Source organism: Phalacrocorax carbo, chromosome 2 (assembly GCF_963921805.1).
Source record: "Phalacrocorax carbo chromosome 2, bPhaCar2.1, whole genome shotgun sequence".
In the NCBI taxonomy this organism is placed as follows: domain Eukaryota; kingdom Metazoa; phylum Chordata; class Aves; order Suliformes; family Phalacrocoracidae; genus Phalacrocorax; species Phalacrocorax carbo.
In genome coordinates this window covers 91,894,710-91,904,485 of record NC_087514.1, presented here as the reverse complement: position 1 = coordinate 91,904,485, position 9,776 = coordinate 91,894,710, and the positions used below count along the sequence as shown (strand labels likewise).

The window sequence follows — 9,776 nt, the reverse complement described above, 5'->3', positions numbered from 1 at the left end:
AATCAAGGGCAAAATAGAAGCAGGGTCTGACTGCTGTGCTGCGGCAGTAAGTGCTAAGACCGTGTCTGAAACAGGAGCTCTAGTCGTGAGGGTGAGAAGAGGGCCTGCGTTAGTGTTGTAAATAACTAAAGGGTTAAACTTGCAGCTTGAGCCATTATTAACCGAAACCCACATCCTGAGAAATACAAATGACTCAATGAGCCAACTTGTGAAAGGAATTCAAGGTTCACTGGCTGAGAAACTTCATGGGCAGGTAACAGGGATGACACAACCATGAAACAATGAACTGGCAAGAGTCATAGTAACTGGGGGGGAAAGTAATTCTGGCAGCAGGGAGAGATTGCAACCACAGACACACATGCACACACAGACACATGCACGCACACTCCTCTTGAACATGCACAGTGGATTACGATCACACTGTAGGTTTAAATTTAAGTGATGAAGATACAGACCAGTGGAAGAAGAGGGTGCTCAGTCAGGTCAATGATTATGTATTAGATAGGTGTGGTGTGTTAACTGTCATGTATAAATATCAAAAATGAACTCCAATAGGTGTGTATGCTAGGCAGAGAGATCCCCCATGCACCTGGCACCAGGTCTTGGTATTTGCCCCTGAGCTGGCAAGTGAATACCTCCTGCTTTGCAGGGCAAGGAGTAACTGTGACTAGGGTGAGCAGAGTCTGCCGAAGAAGAGGATGGTTTGTGATTTGTTGTGTCTGATGAAGAAGAGAAATGGGTGGTCAGCTTTAAAAGTTATTGTTGGTGCTTTTGATCTTAGCACCAGGACACCTGTGGCAGCTGCTGCCTCGGTACCTTCTTCATTAACCTCCACAAAAGCTTTGTGAATAATTTGTGAGATGAAAAGATCCTTCTTCACTGACATCCCTGTGAAATCAGCCTGAACTGGGTCAAAAGCACTTCGTATCCCCATGCTGCTCAAAGCGGATTTAAGGTTGTAATTCTCTTCCAGCTTCAACTTGGGCAGGTAGAGATCCACTTCAGCATTCATCATGTTGGCTGATGTGGTCCATTCAGCCAGTTTCTCATAGGTCAGCTGTCTTTCCACCTGCAATGAGTTGAGGAAGAAAATAGTTGGAATGCAAAGGACAGAGACAAGACATGCACACACCAGTGTCTTAACGCTCGTCAAGAACATGTAAAACAAAGCCCAGCTACCAGCAGTGGGTACAGCTGGAATGTGCACCATATTTATAGGGCATAATCCTGTAAAGTGCTGAGCGACTTATACTACTATTTATTTTCTTAAAGACAGTGAGGTATAGGCCTGAACCCTCAGGTTGCTTGGTTGTTTGTTTTTTTTTTCTGGTGTGAAGAATATTGCTTTTTTGCAATGTGTGACTCAATATTAATAGGTGCTTGCTATGTGTGTATATGGGTAACTTTCCTCTTAGTAGTGGTAAATAAGTGGAACGCATAAGACCTCAGGTACAAATAAAAAGATATTTGCCCTGATCTATTTCAAATCTGAAACTGATCCTGGCATGGTCATGAGTGGCTGTTGATACCTTCTGGGTCAGGGTAGTCAGCACTTAGTTTGAGAAACCTCACCACAAAATACCAGGTGCAAATCTGGACTGCAAATGACATAAAATGAATTAACACAACCCTCAGGAGAAGAGAACTTTAGGGCATGGTGACTCAGATTTAGTCCTTGCTTTCCTTGTGCTATTCTGCCAATAGAGAAGAGGACACAAAATAGGCTAAGACACTTTTGTGGACATAGTTTTTAGATGTATCCCTAAGTAAAATATTATGTTTGCAATGTTATTAGATGCCCTGAATCCTACTCTGAGAAATCAGTGTTACAGTTTGTAAAACAAAGTATGCACACATCAGAACCTAGTCTACTTTGATTTTGAAGCTCGTTCTTCCTCACTTTTTAAATCTGTTTCTGTTACTGTCTCATAGTTGTATGCAATGCAACAGTTAAGTCAGTGTTACCAGTTCCAGACCAGTACTGTTATCCCTGATGTCATCTGGTAGGAGAACGAACATGCTGAGTTCATTTTCCACATACGGCAGCTCAATGATTTTGAATTTCATTGTTGTTTCATGGAGTATCAAAAATGTATCTCTCAGAAACATCATCTGTACCAGTTTCGTCTTGGTCTGTGAAAAAATTCAGACATAAAAAATAGCATTACTTCATTTCTTAAAACAGGGGACCTATGCTGGAGCAGTCCATTCCTGAAGGACTACTCCCCATGGAAGAGACCCAAGCTGGAGCAGTTCTTGAAGAACTGCAGGCTGTGGGAAGGATCCACACTGGACACAAAGGACTGTATCCCATTGGTGGGACCCCACGCTGGACCAGGGGAGAAACATGAGGAGGAAGGAGCTGCAGAGACAAAGCGTTATGAACTGACCACAACCCTCATTCCCCATGCTGCTTTGGGGGATAGGTAGAAGAGTTGGGAGTGAAGTTGAGCCCGGGGAGAAGGGAGGGGTGGGAGGAAGGTGTTTTATATTTGGTCTTGTTTCTCATTATCCTACTCTGATTGACTGGTAATAAATTAAATTAATTTCTCTAAGTCGAGTCTGTTTTGCCCATGATGGTAATTGGTAAATGATCTCCCTGTCTTCACGCATGAACTTTTCATCCTATTTTTCTCCCACCTTGTCCTGTTGAGAAGGGGGAGTGATACAGTGGCTTGGTGGGCACGTGGCAGCCAGCCAAGCTCAGCCCACCAGAACTCTGTGCCATGATAGATCCTAAAATTGCACATGTGGCGTAGTAGGTTTCAGATATATAGTCACATCGACACAATTGCTGTTCATTGCCTGACATACAAAATGTATTTGCACTCGTAATCTATGTCAAACAAGATACATGCTTCCTTTTTCAAATAATTTTGCTCTCCTTTGACACAGTCCAAAAACATGCAGTCAGCTAGTGTGAATCGTCAGCACACGATCGTTTAAATACTGTTAGCTCAATATCATGCCCTCAGTGTATACTGAATTCATCATCCTCACTCACTGGGCTAAAATGACAAAGCCCCATGAAAATGTCCTCTGAGGTTTTACAGAACACCCAGAGTGCGTGAGAGAAGAACAGTTCATTCTGTTTCCTTGAACTCAGGGTATAGACTGTGTCTCAAAAGCAGAAAAGAGACCTAGGTGTGTAAGATTGCTCTCAAAAGCAGCTCAGTCCCTTTTGAAAATGGCGCCCTGCTACTTATGGATATTGCCTCTTGTCCTTGAGCTACTAAACCACAGTGTTCTGAAGTGTTTTGGTACTGAAGAGCTATTAAGTGAAAATCATATTCTCATGGATATGCATAAGTAAGATAATGCTGACTTATTTTCTCAATTGCCGTTCTCCCTGAGTTGGCACCGCGTGCCCAGCTATAAGTAGTGTTGCAGTGGCATACAAAATGCAGGTGAAGTATTTAGTTTTCTTGCTCTTCAGTAACAGACATATTGACATATGACAACAGGCATATAGACAAGGAATTTACCTTGCTCGGTCTGAAGGGCATCTCAGAAGTATTTTTCTCCAGAAATTTCTTTTCCCAGTTTCCTTTGAAATAAATGGCATTTACTAAGACCAATACAGTGTGAGAATTGAGAGATCCTGCAGGCAGCAGATTCTGGATTTTCCCTTTAAAAACAGAAAATAGGACTTATTCCAGTGTGACTGTGTAACTCGCCAATTTTAATTGTGCCTTTTTTGTGCCTACCTATCTAGCGAAAATGTTTGCATTTGGGAGATTCTTTTAGTGTATATTTTTCATGGTATACATATGGTAAAAATGGCTTTTGAAGTACTTTTTAAAAATATATTTATTGCATTTTCAGTATTAAATAGCATTGGAAAATGGGTAAAGTGGAATAGCTCGGACATTTGTGAAATTGGTTGCAAGCAGCTGAAGAATGCAGAAGTAAAACCTTTGCTAATTAGAGTGGAGCCACAGAAAGAAGCCATCAGAGTGGTACTTACTCTCAGTTTCATTTTCAACCCATGAGTTAATCTGTTCTCTGGCTTGTTCCGCAGCTGTCTTAAAGTTTACAGCTTGAGGCTTTGCATTGTAATAGCTTGTAATGAGCTGTAAGAATGTCTGAAAAATAGAATTGGTAAATGTATGCTTATTTAGTTAAATCGGAGTTATAAAAATGTTAGAAATAATGACTTCAACAGATTATAGAATCTGCTGATACATAATTGAAGAAAATATAACTTGTTGGAAACGGGATAACCCTTAAAATAAGGTCTGATACATTCTATGCTAAATACTAAGTAAGGACTGATCAAACTTCAGTCTCAAGGAAACTGATACTTCAGATTTTTGTGTTTGAAATCCAAAGTGCAAATTCGTAATTTTCAAATATCCCGTGAAACAAACATTCTTCACAAGTTTATATTTTATATCGTTTATGTGACATTTTATATCATTTAAATACTTTTTTTCCTGCTTTATGATGTAGAGTTCGGTACAAGAGGGAAGAATAGTCTCATATAAAGTTGAAACAAGGCTTTTAGTTTGCTTCAGAGGCGAGGAACCTGCCAAGAGTTTATGACGACAATAGAGGATCAGGTATAAAGGGAATGTTCTGGTACATGAGATTATGGAGAAAATGAGCAATAAGCATTCAGAAGGGCAAATTACTAATTACTCAGGAGATCAAAACAAACCCCAAGATCAAAGAACTGTAATCTCATTTAAAACCAGCTTCCAAGAAATTGTGAGATGATTAATACAGTGTCAGTTTTTAAAAATATTTCAAAGACACAAGTAATTACGAACTCATGAGTCTGTACGGGGCAAATGAATAGAATAGGTGTAGTGGGCATATATGGATAAACACGACATATTGGAGGAGTGTCAAGAGCACTTTGTAATAGGAAGTTCTAAATCACAAACCTGTTGGGAGTTTTTTGAAGGTGTCAGGAAGCATGTGAGTAAGAAGGTTGAGCCATTACAGTCTGTTTGAATTACCAGAAGGCATGTTGTAAGACTTTTCACCAAAGGCCCTGCATCCATGGGACTGCAGAGATAGGTCTTGTTTGTTTCAACGAGTGGAAACCAAGAGTAGGAGGAAATAGTCTTCACAGTGAAGGGTTATTACTACTGGACTACCACAGGAATATGTGCTGGGATCTGTGCTAATGTATTTCTTCTATAAAATACAGGTCTAAATATTTACATTAAAATATATACATTAAAATATATACATTAAAACATTTATGAATGATCCAGTGAAGGGTACACTACAGAGAGGGATTATTACTGTTCAGGAATGAGGTGTTGAAGCTATAATGGACAGCTGCATGAAAAAAATATGCCCAATAGTGGCCAAAAAGGCAAATACAATGTTAAGAGTTACAAAGAAAGGAGTAGGGAACAAAGAAGCGAATATCAGAATACAACTGTATAAAGCTATGGTGTGCCCATTGTCTGAGTTCTCTATGCAGCTCTGGCCTCCCCAGTCTCAGAAACGCTAGAGAACAAAAGATACAGAGACAGGGGAGGAGGATGACCAGAGGTATGAAGAAGCATCCTTTGGAGGAAAAATGAACCAATAATGATGCCAACAGGTAGCAGGCTCAAAAAACACAGGCGCTTCCTACAGTGTATAGTTCAGCTGTGGAACTCCTGGTGGTGAGGGTTGTGGTAGATTCAAAAGGCAAGTCTGCAAATTCATGAAAGAACAGCTCATCAAGGTCTATTAGTAGACATGCTGTCTGGTACAGGAAGTCCCTGAGCTGCAGATTGCTTGGTGACCAGAGAATATTCTGGAGACGCATCACTACACAGTGTGCCTTGTTCCCGTACACTCCCTAAACTCTTGACCGCTGTTGGAGACAAATGGACCTCTTGCCTGTGGAAGGCTAGCCCCGTATGGCTGTCCTCATGTTCTCCCTGAAACCACAGCGCTCTCATTTGGAAAATTTTTATCATCTCTGTTGACAATACCTCTTAATGTCCAAATATTCATAAGTAAAAATGTTCAACTCACAGGCAGTAATGGGTAGGTCTTTTCCTCATACAGTCGGTTGGCACTTTTCAGCAAGTAGGTGCTTCTGGGTTTGTTGATGGTAAACAGGAGTTCTTTGAAGCCAGAGTGAATGTTTTCAGCTCTCTCGTGCTCAGGATCCTTGGAGAGAGACACCAATTAATATGGAATAATTCTTTTCTGTCTGAAGCACCTGTTGTGGTAATTTAAAGTGCACAGCTTGGTTTGTTTTTTTTTTAATTAAAAAGGAATTTCAGGGGATGGAGCTCTTTTTTGAGTATGTTGTATGTTTGCAGCAGTTTGTATAACTGGGGAAATTGTTTTCTCTCTGTAGGGCGATGATCTGTTTCTGCGGTGCTGTGTACACCTTTGGGGACACCAGCTGATGGTGTACCCAGGAAGTTGAATCTCCTCATTTCAGTCATAGTCAGGCCTAATTTTCAGTGTCACAGGCACCCATCAAGCCAGCCTTGTGCATTTTGAGGGGGTGCTCTGTTCTGGCAGACACTAATGTCAGGGCACGGACTTACCAACTACTCAGATTTCCTCTGTTTCACATGAATTTTGCTGTTGCTGTTTGGATTTTGGAGGGAGCTTGTCCTGGATATCAGTGTTCATGGTTTTAGGGAGCATGAGCTTGCTTGCCAGATGTTGCTTCGCTAACAGAGGAATAAGCCGCTACCTGTCAGCTGCTCTCCTCCAGTTGCTTGGGTGCAGACTCCTCCTCTATGGCATATACCATGCCCTGCACATGAGACATAGGGAGTCTGTGCCACTGACTCATAGTGACTTGTCATAAAGTTGGTCAGGCAGCATTCCTTGCTCTGGTCTTTTCTCAATCATGCTGAGGCACAGGCTGCTAGGAGGGACACCTGGGAAAGAATTTGGTAGCCAAAGGACACAAGATAATAGAGGCTGGTCTTTGCAAGGGGATGGGAACAGATCAAAGAGGTAATGGAGGGAAATGCCTGAAAGACCAGATTACGCAGACTTTGCTACAACTCAGAAAGTCAGTGAGTTGCTAAAATGAATGTGGATGTAATGATTCATCTTGAAGATTCATCCCCTGCCACCTGGTGAGAGAATAATATAATCTTCTCCCTCCTTTTATTTCCAGTTTGTCTAATCTAGTTTATTTGAGCTTTCTTTTCATTTCTATGCTAAAGAAACATGGCTTGTTTGAGTTTACAAGCCTTTTGGTGCTTAGGGATTTAATTTGATGAAAAAGATCTGGCCAGTTTCTCCTGGTGGCAAGTCTCTGAGGAGCTGATGAACAAGGGTGAAACAACATGGATTAACTTAAAGGGGAATTGTATTTGTCTGATGTGTCCATGCATGAAAAAGGTGTAAGGGAGTTTATTGGGTAGGGCTGGAGTCAGGTGTGAACGCAGTAGTTGTTCTTCACTATAGAAAAAAATCCCTTGAAGATCGTAAGAGAGAGAATTGTCCTAAGCACATTAGGACAACTGATTAGTTCGTATTGCCATAGACCAGCTAAAACCAAGTAACACAGTATTAGGGCCAATCAAAATGCTGTTAGTGTCTCCATTCTGCTTTTGAAGGCCTTAGTTCACGATTTTTATGATAAGGCTATCTGCCTGTTTGCTTTTTCTCTTTCTACATCTAGTTCTTACTGAAGTGAGGCAGTAGATATAGACTGAAGACAAGTACATGCTAGAAGACTGAAGCAGTAGTTGTGATGAACTATCCCTTTCTCAGAGACTTTTCCTCTGAGTCTTTTATTATAATAAATACCATCTTTTTTTTCTTTGGTCTCCCCAGAGAAGGCCTCATTGTCTCAGACGAACCTTCTTCTCCTGCAGTCTGGTTAAAATGAAGAACCTGTGATGATAATAAATGTTCATAAAGATAGGTTGTTTTTTGAAGATAAATGTGCCCAAGTGTGTAATTACATTAGTTTTCTATGGTAATTCACCAGTCATGCCCAGAGACAGTCTATTAAAAGTTACTGAGGACAAGACCTTACTCTTGATTTAGTCTCTATAACTGTATCACTATTATATAGATTTTAGTCACATTTACTGCTTAATAATAGATCAATATTATGGCTCAAATACGCATTTATTTAGACAAATGTCAGTTCATGCTTGGCTACATGGAATTTATTTTCGGATGACCAAGCACAACAAAGAGCATAGTGCACTTCAGAGTCTTACTACTGGGACAGAAATGTAAAATTATACATTTAATGAGTTTAAGTAAATGAATATAACCTAAAAGAGTATAAGACTGAAAAGTTCTACTAAAGCAGGTATAAGTGAAATTATATTTTCAGTAGTAGTATGTCTCCATTATTCATGGGAGAATTACCTTATTTATGGGCTAACTATGCCACAAGCAAAGATATTTGTACTGCTCCTTTGCAACCCAACATGTGCTCAGGAGGGCTTACTAACTTTGGTATGCAGTATAAGAAAACAGATACGCTGCTTGCAGAACCAGCTGGGGTCTAGAAGCAGTGATTTTATCTCTGGCGCTCCTTTTTTTTTAGATTTTCTTAGCTCCATATTAATTTTGCTAATAAAGCTGTCTCTTTATTACTATTTAAGCACTATATCAGGTGAATTATTGTGTTCAAAAGGCAATTGAAATAGAAGGTAGATTTCCAAGCAAGACCAGTAGTAGTCTCTAATGTCAATAACTTCTATCTGGCAGACCATTTGCAATGCTTTGGGAACTGTATCTCTAAGCTAAGTGTAGGGGTAATGCAGAGCGGGGAGATCTTGGAAATAAAGTGGAAGAACAGCGACCCGCAGGACTGCTGGTGCTGTAACTGGTTATTTCCCGTACCCAACATTATGGCAGGTCACTGTTCTCCCATGTTGTTCCTTTGTGTTCCCCATAGGCAGAAGAATAATGCAATCTAAGTGGGAACCTCCTGTAAGGTGATGTACTGCTAATTTCAGAGCTTACCTCAGCCATCTGGGTTGCAGTGTCACCTTTTGCCCCCAGGTAGACCATGGCAAGAGCAGTTGCAATACTCCAGGGAGAAAAGAAAATGTTTTGGCCTTTGGAAGTTTCGTTCAGTGTTTTGTAAAGGTCCAGAGTGAAGCTGTTGGTTGACACTGACAGCAGAGACTCCATTGATACAGCCTGAGACAGATGAGTGTCAGAGAGGTGATGAGTGCTGCTGCACTTTTAAAAAACAGAAAGCTGCTAGTGGGAGATTCCGTGCACCCTTTCAAATACAGTGTGAGGGTGTCCCTGTAATGGGTAAAATACTGCACAGAAACCAAGTACAATCGGCTAGTAGGTCTCTTTAAGACCTGCATAACTTTTCCCATCTCCATCACTCCTCAATGTCCTCAGCTCTTTTACTGGTTCTTCACCAGATGTGCACAATTTTAGCTAGAAATGTTTTCGCAGACCAACTTTGTTTCAAAAGCCCTTTTGCTTAAGTTTCACAGAATTATTCTTTGATTCTGAGGGAGAGAAACAGAATATTTTCTCACTGTGCTGCTTTGAGCCTTTTTCTATTTCTTTAAACTTCCTGTGCTATTATTTTCTGCTGAAGAAAACATGGTAAATTCATGCAATTCACTATGTGTATCTTGAAGGCTACTAGAGATCTGCAGATTTTTATATGTACTTGGTGTAGGTAAACTCACATTTGGAAGCTGTAGCTGAATTTGTTAATTACTGTTTTTCAGGTAAACTCTTGTATCTTACATACAACCCCAAACAGTTCCTTTTTTAATCAACAGATTTTCCCTGGTTTTCTGCTGGCTTATCAGAACCTGCAGATATTCCATCCTTGTTCTGCTTCTTTCTCC

The 9,776-nt window shown here is 40.5% G+C and overlaps 1 protein-coding gene across 2 annotated transcripts; it reads right to left on the bottom strand.

Annotated features, from left to right (window-relative positions):
* Window positions 1–521: 521 nt before the first annotated feature.
* LOC104039588 (heterochromatin-associated protein MENT) lies at window positions 522–9,096 on the bottom strand. 2 transcript variants are annotated; one of them, XM_009509317.2, is made up of 7 exons: window positions 8,917–9,096; window positions 7,738–7,824; window positions 5,986–6,123; window positions 3,968–4,085; window positions 3,486–3,628; window positions 1,966–2,133; window positions 522–1,069 (listed from the first exon to the last, which is right to left on the bottom strand). In XM_009509317.2, the coding sequence occupies exons 1-7, from the start codon at window positions 9,085–9,087 to the stop codon at window positions 668–670; spliced, it is 1,227 nt and encodes a 408-aa protein (XP_009507612.2). In that variant the 5' UTR covers window positions 9,088–9,096; the 3' UTR covers window positions 522–667. The 2 variants fall into 2 exon arrangements, with proteins under 2 accessions (XP_009507612.2, XP_009507613.2); XM_009509318.2 differs by lacking the exon at window positions 7,738–7,824 and having other exon boundaries at window positions 5,986–6,104; window positions 8,898–9,087.
* Between the last annotated feature and the right edge of the window lie 680 nt (window positions 9,097–9,776).